Raw genomic sequence first — 21,653 nt, forward strand, 5'->3', positions numbered from 1 at the left:
ATATATATATGTAAATGTGTATAAATGATTTGTGTGTGTGCATGTATGATATGTGTGTGTATACATGATATGTGTGTGTATGTATATATGAGGTAGATCACCTCGACTTGGTCATTTACTAAGTAATTGATAATGTTGAAAAACTTATTGGGGTGTTACCATTTAGTGGTCAATTGTACAGAATATGTACTGTATTGTGCAATCTACTATTACAAGTTTTAATCAATCAATCAATCAATCAAATCAATGATAGCCTACTGAGCCTATGGTGCTGTTAAGTTATTGTGGCTCAATGTGCCATTTATTTTATTTTATTTTAATGTACTATTATTTAATATATATTATTGTTTTATTTGCTTAAGAGATATTCCTGGCTCTGAATTTGCTCATTGCTATTTTTATGTTTTTGTGCATTATTTGTTGCCGTAATCAGGTTACTCATCAGTTACTCAGTACTTGAGTAGATTGTTCACAACATACATTTTACTTTTACTCAAGTAAATATTTGGGTGACTACTCTTTACTTTTACTTGAGTAATAAATCTCTAAAGTAACAGTACTCTTACTTGAGTACAATTTCTGGCTACTCTACCCACCTCTGCCTACAGACAGTAGTAGAGGAGGTGCAACAGGAAAAAATGCCCAGCAAGAAATTCCGCCCACCTTCACCTTAACTGTAATGCACACATTTCTTTGTTTGGATATCAAACTGACTCAAATGCTGCAACTAGTGTTGAGGCTGCCTGAATGCTCTATACAAATAATAGTGGCATTAATTTACACGTCTCGCGCTCACACACACTGACAATTATAAAAAAAAAGAAAGAAAGAAGAAAGCAGAAGCAAGTTTGCTATGAAGGCAGAACATTGCTTTCCAAAAAGTCAAGGAGACATCAGGGTCAAATGTTTTATTAAATATGAAAAGAAAGTATATCAGGACATTTCATGTGCTGCATTTTTGTTCATACCCTAATCAGCAACGACTCTTTATCTTTTCATTAGTGCTGTGAAACTATTGCTATCTTTTGTTAGTCACAGGGTTGCTGTGGATTAATCACAATAAATTTAATTTGTTTTAACCCATTCTAGGCCCTAGTGGTGTTTCATTTCACATGAATAAGACTATAGAAATGCTCTTAACATGTTTATTAAACACCTTTAATATCATGTTCAAGTTCATGTTAACAAAAACAAACATTTATCAACATTAGTGTGGACACGTTGCTCATTTTTGTGCTATTTTAAGATGGAAGTGCCTTGGTGAAAAGAAAACTTGCAGTTTGTGGAGTACACTCTTTTTTTAAAACTGTACTAATTTTTAGCATTGAAAGGGTCAATATGCTGTTGAGGGTCATCCATATTGACTTGTTTACTTTTGCAGTCTGTCACTCCCGGATTAACTTGCTGTTTCCACGACGGTAATACAACTCTGGCAAACAGACAATGTAGGAATTTTGAGTAATTATACTTCTCGGATTGGTTAATTGCCTTACATTTTTAATCGGACTAAAAATGGTGAATTCATCTGCATTAAATTAGGCAATACTACTTTTAAGTATATATTCAAGTTATCCAAGTAATTTCACATACTGTATTCAACAATGTGCAGCATGCTAGATCTTTGTGTCCTGCACAGGAATTTCATACTGTACACATTTTTTTGTAAATGTGGCAACTCGTCCAGGGTGTGCAGTGCCTTTCGCCCCAGTGCAGCTGGGATAGGATCCAGCACCCCTGTGACTCCAAAAGGGATAAACGGTAGAAAGGGATGGATGGATGGAGCACATATTACAACTATTTCATACACTGCGTTGCTTGTTAATTTTTTACCTTATACATCACCACCCTTCTGGCCAACAACACACTATCCATCCATCCATTTTCTACCGCTTATTCCCTTTCGGGGTCGGGGGGGCGCTGACGCCTATCTCAGCTACAATCGGGCGGAAGGCGGGGTACACCCTGGACAAGTCGCCACCTCATCGCAGGGCTAACACAGATAGACAACATTCACACTCACATTCACACACTAGGGCCAATTTAGTGTTGCCAATCAACCTATCCCCAGGTGCATGTCTTTGGAAGTGGGAGGAAGCCGGAGTACCCGGAGGGAACCCACGCAGAACATGCAAACTCCACACAGAAAGATCATCAGCCTGGAATTGAACCCAGGACTGCAGGACCTTCGTATTGTGAGGCAGACGCACTAACCCCTCTTCCACCGTGAAGCCCGTAACAAAAGGGCTGAATAATACCCAGGGGGATGTGTTCATGATACGATAAAGCCATTTTAATCAACACCAAGACCTATGACTCTCTTTTAAAGGATATCCATAACAGTACAAATCTGTATGTGATGTCATTGCCAAAGAGAACAATGATGCATGAATAAAAACATAGAAGAGAAGGCATGTTTTATCAGAAAACACGAGTAAATACACAAAATGAAAAATACTGTTTTAATACTGCACATAAACTGCTAATCAGGAGCAATTTAGGAAGAGAAAAACTGGGGGAGCTTTTATCCTCCTGTGAACCACTGTCCTGTTCAGTGGACATTTCTTTTTGGTCAGTTCCCTGCCCACTGGGTGTGAGTTTTCCTTGCCCTTTTGTGGGTTCTTCCGAGGATGTTGTAGTCGTAATGATTTGTGCAGTCCTTTGAGACATTTGTGATTTGGGGCTATATAAATAAACATTGATTGATTGATTGAGTTGCTCTCCTGAAAAAAATAAATACAAACCCCATTTCCGTATGGGTTGGGAAATTGTGTTAGATGTAAATATAAACGGAATACAATGTTTTGCAAATCCTTTTCAACCCATATTCAGTTGACTGCCCTACAAAGACAAGATATTTGATGTTCAAACTCAAACTTTTATTTTATTTTTTTGCAAATAATAATTAACTTAGAATTTCATGGCTGCAACACGTGCCAAAGTAGTTGGGAAAGGATATGTTCACCACTGTGTTACATCACCTTTTCTTTTAACAACACTCAAACGTTTGGGAACTGAGGAAACTAATTGTTGAAGCTTTGAAAGTGGAATTCTTTCTCATTCTTGTTTTATGTAGAGCTTCAGTCGTTCAACAGTCAGGGGTCTCCGCTGTCGTATTTAACACTTCATTATGCACCACACATTTTCGATGGGAGACAGGTCTGGACTGCAGGTGGGCCAGGAAAGTACCCGCACTCTTTTACCACGAAACCACGCTGTTGTAACACGTGGTTTGGCATTTTCTTGCTGAAATAAGCAGGGGTGTCCATGATAACGTTGCTTGGATGACAACATATGTTGCTCCAAAACCTGTATGGACTTTTCAGCATTAATGGTGCCTTCACAGATGTGTAAGTTACCCATGCCTTGGGCACTAATACACTCCATACCATCACAAATGCTGGCTTTTGAACTTAGCGCCTATAACAAACCGGATGGTTATTTTCCTCTTTGTTCCAGAGGACACCACGTCCGCAGTTTCCAAATATAATTTGAAATGTGGACTCCTTTAGAGTACAGAACACTTTTCTACTTTGCATCAGTCCATCTTAGATGAGCTCGGGCCCAGCGAAGCCAACGGCGTTCCTTGGTGTTGTTGATAAATGGGTTTTGCTTTGCATGGCAGAGTTTTAACTTGCACTTACAGATGTAGCAACCAACTGTAGTTACTGACAGTGGTTTTATAAATTGTTCCTGAGCCCATGTGGTGATATCCTTTACACGCAGATGTCGGTTTTTGATGCAGTACCGCCTGAGGGATCAGAGGTCCCTAATATCATTGCTTACGTGCAGTGATTTCTCCAGATTCTCTGAACCTTTTGATGATTGTACGGACCGTAGATGGTAAAATCACAATTCCTTGCAATAGCCCGTTGAGAAATGTTGTTCTAAAACTGTTCGACAATTTGCTTACAAATTGGTGACTCTCGCCCCATCCTTGTTTGTGAATTACTTAGCATTTCATGGAAGCTGCTTTTATACCCAATCATGGCATCCACCTGTTCCCAATTAGCCTGCACTCCTGTGGGATGTTCCAAATAAGTGTTTGATGAGTATTTCTCAACTTTATCAGTATTTATTGCCACCTTTCCCAACTTCTTTGTCACGTGTTGCTGGCATCAAATTCTAAAGTTAATGATTATTTGCACAAAAATTTTTTTTTTATTAGTTTGAACATCAAATATGTTGTCTTTGTAGCATATTCAACTGAATATGGGTTGAAAATGATTTGCAAATCATAGTATTCTGTTCTTATTTACATCTAACACAATTTCCCAACTCATATGGACATGGGGTTTGTAGCTCTGTTATGCAAAACATAAATATCCAGAGGATGCTAGCTCTAAGGAGGATAAACAGAGTAGTACAACAGACACAATACACAGGGGCCAAGCTGCTTGTCAGCCTGCGTTTCCTTGTTTGACCTAAAATAGCTTCCATTCACAAGCTGGGCCATGTTTGTCTTTACTTTCAACAAGATACAATCACTACACGGACCACACAGACATCATAGTGAAGAATGTTGTCAAAAAGTAGCAATACAAAATTTTCTTTAAGATAGGCATGATCTGACAGGCACACATCCAGTATGTACAGCAATGATATACAGAATAGACTGTAATAAACCTGTGTTTGACAAGTATTTTGGAGAGGTCATTTTGTTGTTTAGTGCCACCCCCCGCACCCTCTTACATTAACATTTATATTTTCTGGGTTTCTTTTGCAATAGTCGCCTTGTTATTTAGTCTGACTTTAGAAGGCAAACTGCAAGCACAATCAATTTAACATGCATCTATAAATTCAAACTTTGAACAGCGATTAACTGCTTTGGTCTTTCCTTTGACGTCTCTTTTTTAAATAGAAAAAATTCCAGATCGTTTTAAAGGGGCCTGTCTGTGACTTAAAAAAAAAATATACAATCCTTACACTTTTCAGTTGTGTATATAAAAAAGGCATTTTTTAGGGCTTTCTTGGTCTTTAAGTTATAGGAAACATAAAAAAAATATTAATGCAGCTGGGATAGGCTCCATCCACCACCGCAATGGATGGATTGAAGTAAATGTGTGTTCAAACAATTGAGTGCCAGTGTATACTAACTTGAGTAAAATAATAAGGCAAAAGGAAAGAAACTGAATTATTTTCTTCTTTACCGTCACTAAAAGTATTTTTTTCCCCAACTTGGCCATGTCGTAATTTATATTTGACTAATACTACATTGTCTGAATTAACCTCCATTATGGTATCTTTGTACATACTCGTGTGGACTGTAATGATCAAGTCTATTGGTAGGAGAACCCAAATAATGTGCTGCAAATATGTTGTAAATTGAGCTAAGGAAGAGAACCCCACCCAGCAATACAGTTCAGTTCTGAGACTTGATATTTTTGCACTTACAAAAGGACCAGTGCTTGCATATTATATTGATAACCATGATCATTTTGGTCACAATAATTGAATGCTTAGTTTCTCCTCTTCATTACAATTGGGGGTAGGGTTGCATGATAAACGATATAAATTATATAAATTTGAGCTCTTTTAATATTACCTTTTATACCGTGATAAGGCATGTTGATGTCACAGTCTAGCTGTGCCCAAACAAAGTTGTCTTCAAAGTCCTCGTTTACAGCTAATGTCCCTCAAAAGTGAAGCTTTTAAATGACTAATATTCGCTTCCATGGCGGAAAACTACAATTCTTACAAGTATAATTATCACAGGAGGACAAGGAATAGCTAAACATCCTACACTACACATTGTAATGGGATACAAAAAAGCATAGCAACACGCTAGAGTTCCTGAATGTAAATATGGTTTAATCGATACAAATATCAACAGTAGCGATAAAGAGTGTTTTATCAGTATATGGTCGATGCTACAGTGATTAAAAACTCTTTTAGTCATTTTTGTTATTGTTGACAAACTCAGGAAATAACAGCCAATAGTGGTTACTTTGACTTCATTATAAATGGTGCACATAATGAATGAAATAATAAAAATATTAATTGGTATTGTTACACATCCTGGGTTTTTGTTAGATTACGGATTGTAATCAGAATCATTTAATGATCCTGAAAATTTTAATTATGGACATCGGAATGACCAATTCGTCAACTACTTGGCATTTAAACGGCTCCATACTCAAATTTGTAGTATCACTCAAAACTAATTTAAAGTAGCAAAAACAACGGCAGAATAAGTGCCGATAATATCTTTACATGAGCGTACATATAAAAATGCTACAACAGTAAGTAAACAGATATTAACAGTAAATTAACAAGTAGATGAATGTGTTATTGAGATATGTTATCTCATACGTCAGCAGCTAAATTACAAACCCCGTTTCCATACGAGTTGGGAAATTGTGTTAGATGTAAATATAAACGGAATACAATGATTTGCAAATCATTTTCAGCCCATATTCAGTTGTATATGTTACAAAGACAACATATTTGATGTTCAAACTGATAAACATTTTTTTTTTTGCAAATAATCATTAACTTTAGAATTTGATGCCAGCAACACGTGACAAAGAAATTGGGAAAGGTGGCAATAAATACTGATAAAGTTGAGGAATGCTCAGCAAACACTTATATGGAACATCCTACAGATGTGCAGGCTAATTGGGAACAGTTGGGTGCCATGATTGGGTATAAAAGCAGCTTCCATGAAATGCTAAGTAATTCACAAACAAGGATGGGGTGAGGGTCACCCCTTTTTTAAGCAAATTGTCGAACAGCTTTAGAACAACATTTCTCAACGAGCTATTGCAAGGAATTTAGGGATTTTACCATCTACGGTCCGTAAAATCATCAAAAACTTCAGAGAATCTGGAGAAATCACAGCACGTAAGCGATGATATTACAGACTTTTGATCCCTCAGGCGGTAATGCATCAAAAACCGACATCAGCGTGTAAAGGATATCACCACATGGGCTCAAGAACATTTCATAAAACCACTGTCAGTAACTACAGTTGGTTGCTACATCTGTAAGTGCAAGTTAAAACTTTAGTATGCAAAGCCAAAACCATTTATCAACAATATCCTGAAACGCCGCCGGCTTCGCTGGGCCCGAGCTCACCTAAGATGGACTCATGTAAAGTGGAAAGGTGTTATGTGGTCTGACGAGTCCACATTTCAAATTATATTTGGAAACAGAAGACGTGGTGTCCTCCCGAACAAAGAGGAAAATAACCATTTGGATTGTTGTAGGTGCAAAGTTCAAAAGCCAGCATCTGTGATGGTATGGGGGTGTATTAGTGCCCAAGGCATGCGTAATTTACACATCTGTGAAGGCACCATTAATGCTGACAGGTCCATACAGGTTTTTGAGCAACATATGTTGTCATCCAAGCAACGTTATCATGGACGCCCCTGCTTATTTCAGCAAGACAAGTGTTACAACAGCGTGTCTTTGTAAAAAAAAAGAGTGCGAATACTTTCCTGGCCCCCCTGCAGTCCAGACCTGTCTCCCATCAAAAATGTGTGGCGCATTATGAAGCGTAAAATATGACAGCGGAGACCCCGGGCTGTTGAACGACTGAAGCTCTACATAAAACAAGAATGGGAAAAAAATTCCACTTTCAAAGCTTCAACAATTAGTTTCCTCAGTTTCCAAACATTCATTGAGTGTTGTTAAAAGAAAAGGTGATGTAACACAGTGGTGAACATTCCCTTTCCCAACTACTTTGGCACGTGTTGCAGCCATGAAATTTTAAGTTAATTTTTTTTTTGCAAATAATAATTAAGTTTATGAGTTTGAACATCAAATATCTTGTTTTTGTAGTGCATTCAATTGAATATGGGTTGAAAGGGATTTGCAAATCATTGTATTCCGTTTATATTTACAGCTAACACAATTTCCCAACTCATAAGGAAACGGGGTTTGTAGGAGTCTATGTAACTGGTTTTGAAATGATTCTATTGTAATTTATATGCCAAATGATATTTATTCTTATTGCAAGAGGCTGCAATATATAATATATAGATTTTAAGCATATTTTCCATTCCTAGACAGGGGTGACACGCTACATTACGACTTGATAAGAATGTGCCCGGCGTTTTTGGATCTGAAATTTTAAGTGGACAAAAGTGACATCTGCCGGGTTAAGCGAGGACTTTGTGGTAACAAAAACATGGTGGACCAAGACTTGATGTGTTGACAAGTTCTCAGACTCAGTTCCCATGAAACTGTAAGTACCCATCACCACTTTTGGTGATGGGAGACATAAAAATCTTGTGTGCTGCACTAAACCCCAACTGTATTGCTTGGTGGAGGTGAGAGGATGTGAGGGGAATGAGACGTTAAGAGATTGAGTCAGATGCAGTTGGGCACAGGGTAGTCCTCTCCATCAGTGGTGTGCTGTACTGTGTGGTCCTGTAAGGAGCCAAGGTCACTGAAGCGCTCACCACACCACACACACTGAAACTGTCCTCTGGAGTGCGTGCTCTGGTGTTTGGTCATGTGTTCACGCTGTTTGAAGCGCTTGTTGCAATGCTCGCACTTGTACGGCTTCTCGCCCGTGTGCACGCGTACATGTCTGTTCAGGTCTGACGAGTATTTGAAACGCTTCTCGCACTCCGGACACCTCAGCGGCTTTTCTCGCGATGGGTCGCAGCGATGCTGGACGAATTCGGACGAGGAGAGGAAGCGACGGTCACAAAGAGAACACTTGAGGGGCTTGTCCTGGCAATGAGAGTTTTGATGCCGCTGTAACGTGGAACTCTTCTTGTAGCCCTTGTTGCAGACGTCGCACTTGTACGGCTTGTCAGGCACAGGATTAGGCGACTCTCCGCACTTGTGCCTGAGCAGCTCTCCTGATTGGCTGAACTCCTTCTGACACGAGGGACACTTGAACAGGTTGTCCATGCCGTGGATGTGCTGGTGGTAGAGGAGGTGCGACGGTTGCATGAAGACCATGTCGCATAGATTGCATTTAAACGGCCTGTCGCCCGGGTCGTTGTGTGTACGGCGGTGCCTGATTAGGGCGTACTGCTGTTTAAAGCTCATCTGACACTCGTCACAGTGAAAAGGACGCTCCTCTGAGTGCGCGCGCTCATGTTGGCGCAGGTCTGACGGTCGCTTGAAACCCTTTCCGCAAGTGGCGCAGCGGAAGGGGCGGGAACCCTGCGGGTGGCAGGGATGGTGGAGGAGCTCTGACGATTCTTTGAAGTGCAACTCGCATAAGTTGCATTTGAATAAGTGCTCGCCGGAGTGCACGTACATATGACGCACCAAATGGGAGCGGTGCTTAAAGCTTTTCTCGCAGACCGCACACTTGAAAGGGCGCTCGTTGCTGTGTGTCCGCTGGTGGTGCTGCAGGTGCGACGACTGGCTGAAGGCCTTGTCGCATGTGTCACATTTAAAAGGCTTCTCGCCCGTGTGCACCCGTTCGTGTCGTGTCAATTCTGAGAGGTGCTTGAAGCTCTTCTGACATATGGAACATTTGTAAGGGCGGTCGCGGGCTGAAGGGAATGGTAGGATGGAAGAGTGACTGCTAGTGGACACCCTATCGCTGCTGGGCTGATGGGCATTGTTCGAGGAGGAGCTGGAAGTCATACTGCCAGAAGAACCGGGCCGGTACGTCTTCTCGCATATGGAACACTTCATCGGATGCTTGCTGTTGTGGGATGAGTGGTGATGGGCGAGAGATGTGAGCAGAGAGAAGCCCATCTTGCACAACCCGCACACAAAGGGTTTCTGTTCCACTTGAACACACTGGTGCTCCAGTAAGTCTGTCGCCTGGTGGAAGATCTTCAAACACTGGGTGCACTGGAATGACCTCTCCTGACTCACCATGCACTGGTGCTCATGGGGGTTGGCGAGGTGGGAGATGTCATGCCCACATGCCTCGCACTTACGTACTCCCTCATTCCCAGTCTGCTGGTCCTGGGCAGAGTGCTGCTGAACGTGCTGCGTGTGTTGCTGGTCCTGCTGCCCAAGCTGGGTCTGCTGCTGCTGCTGCTGCTGTTGTTGTTGGTGAAGGGGTGTGGACTCTTGCTGCAGGACAATTCCATACACAGTACAGTTCTCAGCCGCCGGAGGAATGGTGTGGACCACCTGTGTTTGGGGGACGGCATGCTGCTGCCAGGTCTCTGTCATGCGGGCACGGGCGTATGGGTTCAGTTTGGCAGCAGGAGTGGCCCAGCTGCAGAGAGTAACAGAACAAGTAAGCAATCTTATTCCGCAAATGGATGTACAGTGGGGCAAAAAAGTATTTAGTCAGCCACCGATTGTGCAAGTTCTCCCACTTAAAATGATGACAGAGGTCTGTAATTTTCATCATAGGTACACTTCAACTGTGAGAGACAGAATGTGAAAATATCCAGGAATTCACATTGTCGGAATTTTAAAAAATGTATTTGTAAATTATGGTGGAAAATAAGTATTTGGTCAACCATTCAAAGCTCTCACTGATGGAAGGAGGTTTTGGCACAAAATCTCACGATACATGGCCCCGTTAATTCTTTCCTTAACACGGATCAATCGTCCTGTCCCCTTAGCAGAAAAACAGCCCCAAAGCATGATGTTTCCACCCCCATGCTTCACAGTAGGTATGGTGTACTTGGGATGCAACTCAGTATTCTTCTTCCTCCAAATACGACGAGTTGAGTTTATACCAAAAAGTTCTATTTTGGTTTCATCTGACCACATGACATTCTCCCAATCCTCTGCTGTATCATCCATGTTTCCATTTTGGTATAAACTCAACTCGTCGTGCTTGGAGGAAGAATAATACTGAGTTGCATCCCAAGAACACCACACCTACTGTGAAGCATGGGGGGTGGAAACATCATGCTTTGGGGCTGTTTTTCTGCTAAAGGGACAGGACGATTGATCCGTGTTAAAAGCCTACTGAAATGAGATTTTCTTATTTAAACGGGGATAGCAGGTCCATTCTATGTGTCATACTTGATCATTTCGCGATATTACCATATTTTTGCTGAAAGGATTTAGTAGAGAACATCCACGATAAAGTTCGCAACTTTCGGTGCTAAGAGAAATGCCCTACCTCTACCGAAAGTCGCAGACGATGACGTCACATGTTTGAGGGCTCCTCACATATTCACATTGTTTTTAATGGAAGCCTCCAACAAAAAGTGCTATTCGGACAGAGAAAACGACAATTTCCCCATTAAGTTGAGCGAGGATGAAAGATTCGTGTTTGAGGATATTGATGGCGACAGACTAGAAAAAAAAAAAGTTAAAAAAAAAACGCAATTGCATTGGGACGGATTCCGATGTTTTTAGACACATTTACTAGGTTAATTCTGGGAAATCCCTTATCTTTCTATTGTGTTGCTATTGTTTTTTTTAAATTAATATTACCTGATAGTCGGAAGGGTGTCTCCACGGGTGTCTTGACGCGCAGTGTCTCAGGGGAGTCGACGGCAGCTATGGACGGCACAAGCTCAGCTTTTCTCCGGTGAGAACTGACTTTTTAACCACAATTTTCTCACCGAAACCTGCTGGTTGACACGTGGTCGGGATCCATGTTCTCTTGACCACGCTCTAATCCATAGGAAAGTTTCACCTCCAGGAATTTTAAACAAGGAATCACCGTGTGTTTGTGTGGCTAAAGGCTAAAGCTTCCCAACTCCCTCTTTCTACTGTGACTTCTCCAATATTAATTGAACACATTGCAAAAGATTCAGCAACACAGATGTCCAAAAAACTGTATAATTATGCCGTTAAAGCAGACGAAAGTTAGCTGTGTGTGTGTGCAGCGCTCATACTTCCTAAAAACCTGTGACGTCTTGCGTACACGTCATCATTACACAACGTTTCGAAGACGAAACTCCCGGGGAAATTTAAAATTGTGATTTAGTAAACTAAAAAGGCCGCATTGGCATGTGTTGCAATGTTAATATTTCATCATTGATATATAAACTATCAGACTGCATGGTGGGTAGTAGTGGGTTTCAGTAGGCCTTTAAGGAAAGAATGAATGAGGCCAGGGCTTCACGGTGGAAGAGGGGTTAGTGCGTCTGCCTCACAATACGAAAGTCCTGCAGTCCTGGGGTCAATCCCAGGCTCGGGATCTTTCTGTGTGGAGTTTGCATGTTCTCCCCGTGAATGCGTGGGTTTCCTCCGGGTACCCTGGCTTCCTCCCACCTCTAAAGACATGCACCTGGGGATAGATTGATTGGCAACATTAAATTGGCCCTAGTGTGTTAATGTGAGTGTGAATGTTGTCTGTCTATCTGTGTTGGCCCTCTGATGAGGAGACGACTTGTCCTGGGTGTACACTGCCTTCCGCCCGATTGTAACTGAGGTAGGCGCCAGCGCCCCCCGCGACCCCAAAAGGGAATAAGCGGTAGAAAATCGATGGATGGATGAATGGGGCCGTGTATCGTGATATGTTGAGCCAAAACCTCCTTCCATCAGTGAGACCTTTGAATGGTTGACCAAATACTTATTTTCCACCCTAATTTACAAAGAATTTTTTAAAAATTCATTCAATGTGAATTCCTCGATTGTTTTTCCACATTCTGTCTCTCACAGTTGAAGTGTACATATGATGAAAATTACAGACCTCTGTCATCATTTTAAGGGGGAGAACTTGCACAATCGGTGGCTGACTAAATACTTTTTTGCCCCACTGTAAAGCATCAGTATAATGAGGGAAAAACACAACTCACTCCATGGCTGCCAAAGACACTGAAGGTTGGTCAAGATGATTACTGTAGAGGACTAAGTCAGCTGTTGACAACTGGAAAAAAAATCCTCCACTTTCACTTTTGTGCGGGATCTGTGTGGACAAGACATTGAAAATGTAAAAGGGGGCGTTGACAGTCCCGTAATCTGTCTGGAATGGACAGAAATTAAATATACATATGATCAATGTAAACACAACGACGGGTTAGCAGCATTAGCCTTATGGAAACGGCAGCTAACGGTCAGATCAGTTTGTCGCCAACAAATCCGACAAGGATGTGTGCTAACATACCAGAGGCGTGTAAATGGACACTCCCGAGCAGTAGTTACTCTTCAGAACAACAGTTCGTCTGCAAATTAAAACGCTTCTTGTTGCAATGCTGCAGCTCCAGGGGCTGGATTCATTGATGTTGTGGCTTTGTAAAAATGCTGCTCCGTTCGACAAAAATGCCTATAAAAGCGGCAGTTGCACGTACGCGTTTATTTGGCGTTCATCTCATCCAGTCGCCAAGGGGGTGTAAATGTGTGCATATTGTTATCGGTAGCTAGCTTGCTGGAAACTAGCTTCTGTCTGCGCTCCCTGCGCACGGGAACATGAATACAGCAATTCAGTACGGGCGCGTTCACAAAAAAAGGGAAACGGCGATAGATATACACGCTGTGTGTGCGTGATAGTCGTCACACTCCTAGTCACAACAATGGTCACACTCACCCTAATAATAAAAAATAAACGTAATTTCCAATTTTCACTGTTTTTTTGTGTTGTATAAGAAGACGCATTGTTTGTTATGTTTGTTAATATCTCCGGAACGTGTTTTGTACAAGTCATTGTGTCAGGCCGGACATAAATGACGAGAACAGGTTGTTTACACCGGAAGCGCGGGTCTTCTGTGAGAGATAGAATATTAGCAAGCAATTGTTGTCCACAAGGTTGACCTAATGTGAAAAAACGGGAAAGGCTATTATGTTAACGATTACGTTTCTAGATTAGTGGCGTGAATGCTGGAAGTGTGTTTACTCAATAATGTTGGTCGGCTACAGCAGCAGCTCGGACGATGAAACTGAAGCTGGTGGTGAAGATGCGGTCATAACTGGGGACAGTAAAAGTGCTAAATATCATGAAAAGTCTCGGCAGGACAAGGATGACGACGACTGCCCGTCGACGAAAAAGCAGAAAAGTGAGGAAATATATCCTACAACAAGGTATGTTTTTCTTGATTCTATTAGAATAGTCTACAAATGGCCCCGAAAGAACAAGCGGTAGGAAATGGACGGATGGATGATTTGGTTTAAAGCTGTGGTCCCCAACCACCGAGCCGCAGAATATGTTTATATATATATATATATATATATATATATATATATAATATATATTTAAAATAGTAAAACAAATATATTTTTTTAATTAAATAAACATAAAAACATAAGATACACTTACAAAACCCTCCCTTTTTCATGACAAAGAAAAAAGAAATTCCTTCCCATCCGGGCCCATGCGCAACCGCATTTTGCAAATTTAATATCAAATCAAATTAAATGTTTATTGGATTCATCACTATACAGTGTACATCCACGACAGAACTACTTACTAAACTACTACCAAGTGTGGATTCAGGCCACGTAGCTTTTTCAAGTTCCATGTAACCATACATATTTTATAAATAGTAAACAAATTTGTGGTAGTAGTTTAGTCACTAGTTCTGTCGTGGATGTACACTGTATAATGATGAATCCAATAAACATTTGATTTGATTTGACATTAAATTTGCAAAATGCGGTTGCGCATTTTGCAAATAGCACGCCATTGGTATTGTGCTTACAACAGTGTCAAAAGTGCTGCCAGTGGAGCATTTGTATATAGCATCGTTCAAAACCCAAAATATACCACGGAATAAACGCAACGAAAAAATGCTTGAAGAAAGATTTACCTTTCACCAGACTTAATCACTTGGCGGTTCGCGGGCTCCTTTTAGTTTGGACCGCCGAACATTTGCTAATTAGACTTGATGGGTTCCCTCCGGGTACTCCGGCTTCCTCCCACCTCTAAAGACATGCACCTGCGGATAGGTTGATTGGCAACACTAAATTGGCCGTAGTGTGTGAATGTTGTCTGTCTATCTGTGTTGACCCTGCAGTGATGAGGTGAAGACTTGTCCAGGGTGTACCCCACCATCCTGGGCATTGTTGTAGGCACAATACCAATGTGAGCAATTTGCAAAATGCGCAACCGCATTTTGCAAATGTGTATAATGTGGAATCTTTTTGCAAACTTCTTCCAGCTGTCCATCCATCCATCCATCCATTTTCTACCGCTTATTCCCTTTCGGGGTCGCGGGGGGCGCTGGCGCCTATCTCAGCTACAATCGGGCGGAAGGCGGGGTACACCCTGGACAAGTCGCCACCTCATCGCAGGGCCAACACAGAGACAGACAACATTCACACTCACATTCACACACTAGGGCCAATTTAGTGTTGCCAATCAACCTATCCCCAGGTGTATATTTGAATAATGTGTGGTGCACGTTTTGCAAATCAATGGGCGCAAATACATGTTTTTGGTGTCAAAATAATTTATTAAATACTTATGTAAATCTATTCATTTGTAGTCAGGACAATATAACTGAGTATTGCCCTCAAATCAGTCCAACCCTAACCCTAACCAATATACAGTGTACATTCACGACTAAACTACTGACTAAACTACTACCACAACTTGGTTTACTATTTATAAAATATAATAATGTAGGGTTACTGACTAAACCATCCACAAAATCTCGTCTTAAATCTCGTCTTGCGATATGCAAATTGCTTGCGCACAATGGAAATGACATATAATTAGCAAAGTGCGCGAGATTGGTGAAATACTTACAACAGCATGACGTTAAGGTGCAACCCGGCAGTGGAGGCTCCTCTAAGGGGTCTTGGGGCTCTAGGACAGAGGTGTCAAACGTGCGGGCCGGATCAGGCCCACCAACAGGTTTTATCCGGCCCGCAGGATGAGTTTGCTAATTATAAAATCGAAACGAAAATTTTGAATTAAAGTAACTGCTTTTCTAAATGTGTCCACTAGATGTCACAATAGCAATTCTTTGTATCTTTGTAGACGATGCTACGTATGTAAAAAAAACCAAAAAAAAACAACCTTGATGTTAGTGCACCAGTCGAGGAAAATGAGCAAACTACACAAATAACATCCTTTTATTTGGTTTTGATATCATTTTTTTTATCTTGATAGATTGAAAATGAACTCCAATGAGTTAACTGATGAACATTATCACACAATTTATTCAGAAAGTATAAATAACAACAACTAAAGATAGAAAACCATGACTTGATTAACGTGGACCCCGACTTAAACAAGTTGAAAAACCTATTCGGGTGTTACCATTTAGTGGTCACTTGTACGGAATATGTACTGTACTATGCAATCTACTAATACAATTTTCAATCAATCAATACTATTAACCGCAACATGTAAGTGTAAAAAAAACAACAACATTATTATTTGTACATTTTCAGAATGTCTTTGTTCTATTTTTAAACAAAGAAAACAATCTGAATTTGTCTTTATTTTGAAGTTATCGTACCGTGATTTTACCAGTCCAGCTCACTTGGGAGTAGATTTTTCTCCATGTGGCCCCCGATCTAAAATGAGTTTGACCCCGCTGCTCTAGGAGGTTAACCCCATTACTACTGTTGCCTGTTACCCCAGGTGGCCCTTGGCAAAGGCCTAGTACCTTTCTGCCCCCTAGCCAGGAATACGGTGAATACCCCAACGGTGGAGCAGGCGGAAGACAGTAGATGTAAGAACTACCACAACGGCTGCAATGGTGGAAGAAGGCACACCCACATCCATGTGGGCCCAGTTATGGGTAAATAACCCAAGACCTCAACGGTGGAACAGGCGTAGGATGATTGCTCACCCTGTGAAGCATCACAACAGCTGGGATGGCGGATGAAGGCTGCAGAAGGAAAGGGTCCCCAGTCGTCTTGGACTCCATGCCACTGGACCCTGACCCGGATCTGTCAAGGATCATGTGGTGACCGTCTGTGCACGAGTCTCCCCACGTTAAACAAAGTCACGCACAGCCATTCTCCACAAAGGGACACCTTCCCCTACCAGGAGAATCGTCATACTCGTTTGAGTGCCCGCCGATGACCTCGCCTTCCGCCCTAATGCAGCTGAGATAGGCTCCAGCACCTCCGCCACCCCTAAAAGGACAAGCGGTAGAAAATGGTTGGATGGATAGAAAGCATTAAAGCTGGGTTTGCTCATGTATGCAACAGAGAGGCATATGTGTAACAGTGAAGCAATGTGTGGAGCAAAAGAAGGTTGCTCATTCAACCCTGGAAAAAAATAATAATAATAAATTGCAAAAAGCTGACTTTTAACAACCACTGGACAACAACTTATGAGTTCTATCCCCAGCAAGTGCTCGAGTCATTGTTTTCTGGCGGACCTTTTAAGCGACCGATACGATAATTCAGGCAAGCAGCAACAATAGTAGAAATCTTAGCGCGTAATCTACATCACAAAACTTGATCAAACATTTCTAAGTAGTTATAATTTGTGCAGAAAGATATTTTGATGGTTTTATATTGACATTGCTAACTTCGTGATATCCTTTGTATTCATGGTCGTGTTGTTTTTATGTCTGAGAGTAATGATCGATCCCCGTTTGTAGTGCTAAAACTTAGTGCTAAACCTGCTCAGTGGCCTTTTGGTTAGAGGGTCTGTCCTGGGACTGGAAAGTTGAGATTTCAAACCCCGGCCGAGTCATACTAAAGACCACAAAAATTGGACCCATTGCCTCCCTGCTTGGCCCTCATCATCAAGGGTTGGAATTGGGGGTTAAATCACCAAATTATTTCTGAGCACGGCCACCGCTGCTGCTCACTACTCCCCTCAGCTCCCAGGGGGTGAACATGGGGATGGGTCAAATGCAGAGGATAATTTCACCACATCTTTTGTGTGTGTGACTATTGTTGGGACTTTAACTAACTTTAAATTTGACCAGCAGAGGGCGAGACATATAGTGATACGTCACACACAATGTTTGGTGTGTAAATATTATGTCATTTCTGTATGTGTAAACATTTGTAGTTTATTGTGTGAATATATTAACATTAACACTAACACTTCTATGGACCTTACTTATGTAAAATACACAATGGATGTTATAAATGTGTTATGTTTATTTTATGTTTATATTTACAGGCTTACAAACCTGAATAAAGGACGAAGTGTCGAGAAAAAAAACAAAGAAAGGAAAATAATTAAAAAGGAGCATCAATCTTCCAACATGTTTATTTTATTGACGGTATAATGTGCAGATGTGTTTATTTTGCAATTAAGTAAACACAGTGTCTAAGAAATATAACCTGCGGAAGCATTCACATTTCGATGTCCGGCCCTCCGAGCCTTTGGGCTCTTGAAACTGTGTCCCTCTTCATTGAATAGCACTGCCTTACACCATAATTATACAAGTGAATAAAAAAAGATGAAATGCACAAAGGGCAAACTGTAACAGGAAATAAGTTGAAATGCGGATACAATTAGATATATCATATATATATATATATATATATATATATATATATATATATATATATATATATATATATATATAAAAAACCCACTTAGTGGCCTAGTGGTTAGAGTGTCCGCCCTGAGATCGGTAGGTTGTGAGACCGGCCGAGTCATACCAAAGACTATGAAAAAATGGGACCCATTGCCTCCCTGCTTGGCACTCACCATCAAGGGTTGGAATTGGGGGTTAAATCGCCATAAAATGATTCCCGGGCACGGCACCGCTGCTGCCTACTGCTCACCTCACTTCCCAGGGGGTGATCAAGGGATGGATCAATTGCAGAGGACAAATTTCACCACACCTAGTGTGTGTGTTGACAATCATTGGTACTTTACTTTACTTTATGTACAATAAGCGGCTTTGTCATCTTTTACACAAAGCTGTTTTTCCCTTCAATTCAGTTCACCAATTTATTTACAACGCAACAAACCAGCTATACAATTCAAAGAAATAAACCTCTCCAATACAATATTTTCATTTGCCAAAAAAAAAAAAAAAAAATACTAAGAAACTGAAAAGGGGCAGGAAGGAAGAAGCAACAGCTTATATTGTCCTACCCTGTCACTCAGATATTCTGATTCAATATCATCAATACAATGCATTATCACCTGCTACTTGACAGTATTAAGTATATTAATATGTATCATATTTAATTTAATTTGCATATGTTCACAATAATAAACCCATATGTAGTGTGTATAAATACATTACACCTGTAAGATAAAACATACTTTTAACAGTTGTGGTAACACAAAGCTTCTTTAAATCAAATGTACCCCTCGAATAATAATTTTCATCTCTATCAATGAAAATATTTTAGATATTAGGTGGTATTAAGCTATTTCTTTTGCAGTTGTAAATTTCAACTGATCCGTAGATGTAATTGTTTGGGACTTTAAAAAGGGTGCATTGGTGTGTTCCTGAATCCATCCCATCCATTTTCTACCGCTTACTCCTTCGGGGTCGCGGGGGGCGCTGGTGCCTATCTCAGCTACAGTCGGGCGGAAGGCGGGGTACACCCTGTACAAGTCGCCACCTCATCGCAGGGCCAACACAGATAGACAGACAACATTCACACTCACATTCACACACTAGGGCCAATTTAGTGTTGCCAATCAACCTGTTCCCAGGTGCATGTCTTTGGAAGTGGGAGGAAGCCGGAGTACTCAGAGGGAACCCACGGAATCACGGGGAGGACATGCAAACTCCACACAGAAAGATCCCGATCCCGGGATTGAACCCTGACTACTCAGGACCTTCGTATTGTGAGGCAGACGTACAAACCCCTCCTCTACCGTGAAGCCCGTGTTCCTGAATCCCTATATTTAATTAAATCTTAAAATTTATATTCATTATCTTTTAATTTGGATTGGTTTTAGCCAACACAGATAGACAGACAACATTCACACACAAGGATCAACTTAGTGTTGCCAATCAACGCCTTCTGCCCGAATGCAGCGGAGATAGGCTTCAGCACGCCTCACAACCCCAAGATGGACAAGTGGTAGAAAATGAATGGTTTTAGCCAGTGTACAAATTCAAAAATATTAAAAGGTCTCCCTGTATCCTTTGATTGCGACCAAGTTAGTGGCTGGCGGGTGGTAAAGAAATACTGTGTGCTTGACAATACTTTTGTTTTGTCAATGGAGTATGACTGAACTGTTCTGAATTGTCAATATTAAAGGAAATGTTCAATTAACCTGTTCAACTGGCTTGTGTGTTGTTGAACAGACTGCCTATCCCTGGTTGTTTACTCGCCATGTTTCCAGACGATGTGGACCCACAGGACGAGGACAGCTTGCTGCATGGTGGCCGTGTCCGCTCTTTTAAACACGAGAGAGGAAACTGGGCCACCTATGTTTATTTTCCATGTAAGACCTGTACACAATAGAGTTGAGTGTTATAACTGATACTCATTATTGCTACATTTTTTAATTACAATGTACAGTAATACACCAAATCATGTAGATGTTTTTGATCACAACATGGTTAAAGCATACTGCTGTACACTAATAAATAAACATTTTAAAAAATCCCAGCAATTGTAAAATTGGCAACAGTTTATTTTAAATAATTGCTGGACTTTTTTATATAGCACAAATTAGTCTTCATGTTTGTTATATAGGACTGACACACGCTGAACCTGTGGTGAGTTTGTATCACAATTTAAAAATGCCATTCTCGTGCCTTTTAAGACCAACCTGAAGAGAAGTTTGAGGAGCTGATGGAAGAGCTTCTTTCGACAGCAGCTGCCTTTGGTGTGATTTTGAACCCACAAGAGGAACTCCATCTCAGCCTCTCTCAGACAGTGGCGCTAAAACACCACTGGATCCTGCCCTTCACACAGAGTCTCAAGGCAGGCCTGGCCCGCTGCAAAAGGTTAGCTGCACTCTACACAATTTGTCCCATAAATCCGGGACTTCCCATTAAGAACGGCAGAAAGACCACTGTTTAGGTTTCCTTAAAGAAGAACAACCTTCTTTCTCTCTTATTTCCTATCTATTCCCTCTGTCTACCCCTTCTAAAACCATGGTTTGGTACCATTTCTGAAATAAAACATCCCAGTCTCAAAAGTTGGTATTTCTGAATCACCTGTCTGTAAATGCACAATAAAATTAATGTGCAAATGTGTGTTTAATAGGTTTGTGTGCTCAGCAAGCAGACTGAAGGTCTATTGTAATGCTGAGAAGACAAGGTACTGTCTATATTCTCTTTATAAATGATATCTCTTGTTACTTAAATTTAAGATGTATAACATATCATGTTTTGTGATTTGACTGCCTCCGAGTTTCTGACAGTTTTTCCCCTGCAGGACATTCCTAGGGATGGAAGTGCTAAATGGACACACTCACTTACTGGATCTGATCCGAGTGGTTGATAAAACAATGATAGAATTTCACCTGAATACTTTTTATCAGGTTGATTAGCACAAATTATTTTGGTTTTGTCATCGTAGCCTTATATCATCGTCATATTGCCATATTGTCTTGTAGGATCCATCTTTCCACGTGAGCCTGGCCTGGTGTGTTGGAGACTTCACTGCGCAATTGAGGAAGTGCCTTCAAGAGCTTCAGGTACTGTGGAATCCAATTGAAGTGGAGTTACATATCTTTGTAATACAAGTAATGATCTTTGAATGTTCTACCATTTCTCAGAATGTGGTTGACAATCATGAAGAGGGGCCGTATTATATGTGCTTAGACTGTACAGAACTGCGCTGCCGCACAGGAAACAAGACTTTCAGATTTTCTCTGGATACGACGCAGTACCAAGGACCACCAAACAAATAGACACAAGGGAGTTTGGGGATGTTTTTTTTTTTTTACACCTTGCAGTAACGCCTAATCTACAACTAGAAATAACCAATAAAGTGTAATATTTTTTAAGAGACAATTATTCAGTGTGTGTTAT

The 21,653-nt window shown here is 41.0% G+C and overlaps 2 protein-coding genes across 4 annotated transcripts; one reads left to right on the forward strand and one right to left on the reverse strand.

The window, feature by feature from the left end:
• Positions 1-2,445: 2,445 nt before the first annotated feature.
• znf319b (zinc finger protein 319b) lies at positions 2,446-14,710 on the reverse strand. 3 transcript variants are annotated; one of them, XM_061917409.1, is made up of 3 exons: positions 14,580-14,710; positions 12,636-12,745; positions 2,446-10,141 (listed from the first exon to the last, which is right to left on the reverse strand). In XM_061917409.1, the coding sequence occupies exons 2-3, from the start codon at positions 12,638-12,640 to the stop codon at positions 8,311-8,313; spliced, it is 1,836 nt and encodes a 611-aa protein (XP_061773393.1). In that variant the 5' UTR covers positions 12,641-12,745; positions 14,580-14,710; the 3' UTR covers positions 2,446-8,310. The 3 variants fall into 3 exon arrangements, with proteins under 3 accessions (XP_061773393.1, XP_061773392.1, XP_061773394.1); XM_061917408.1 differs by lacking the exon at positions 14,580-14,710 and adding an exon at positions 12,944-13,461; XM_061917410.1 differs by lacking the exons at positions 12,636-12,745; positions 14,580-14,710 and adding an exon at positions 11,323-11,438.
• Positions 13,491-21,635, forward strand: usb1 (U6 snRNA biogenesis 1). Its single transcript, XM_061917411.1, has 7 exons — positions 13,491-13,854; positions 19,974-20,113; positions 20,438-20,621; positions 20,884-20,937; positions 21,055-21,160; positions 21,236-21,316; positions 21,398-21,635. Exons 1-7 carry the CDS (start codon positions 13,676-13,678, stop codon positions 21,530-21,532), a joined length of 879 nt encoding a protein of 292 aa, XP_061773395.1. The 5' UTR covers positions 13,491-13,675; the 3' UTR covers positions 21,533-21,635.
• The last annotated feature ends 18 nt before the right edge of the window (positions 21,636-21,653 follow it).

This window comes from Nerophis ophidion, linkage group LG12 (genome assembly GCF_033978795.1).
Source record: "Nerophis ophidion isolate RoL-2023_Sa linkage group LG12, RoL_Noph_v1.0, whole genome shotgun sequence".
Lineage (NCBI taxonomy): Eukaryota > Metazoa > Chordata > Actinopteri > Syngnathiformes > Syngnathidae > Nerophis > Nerophis ophidion.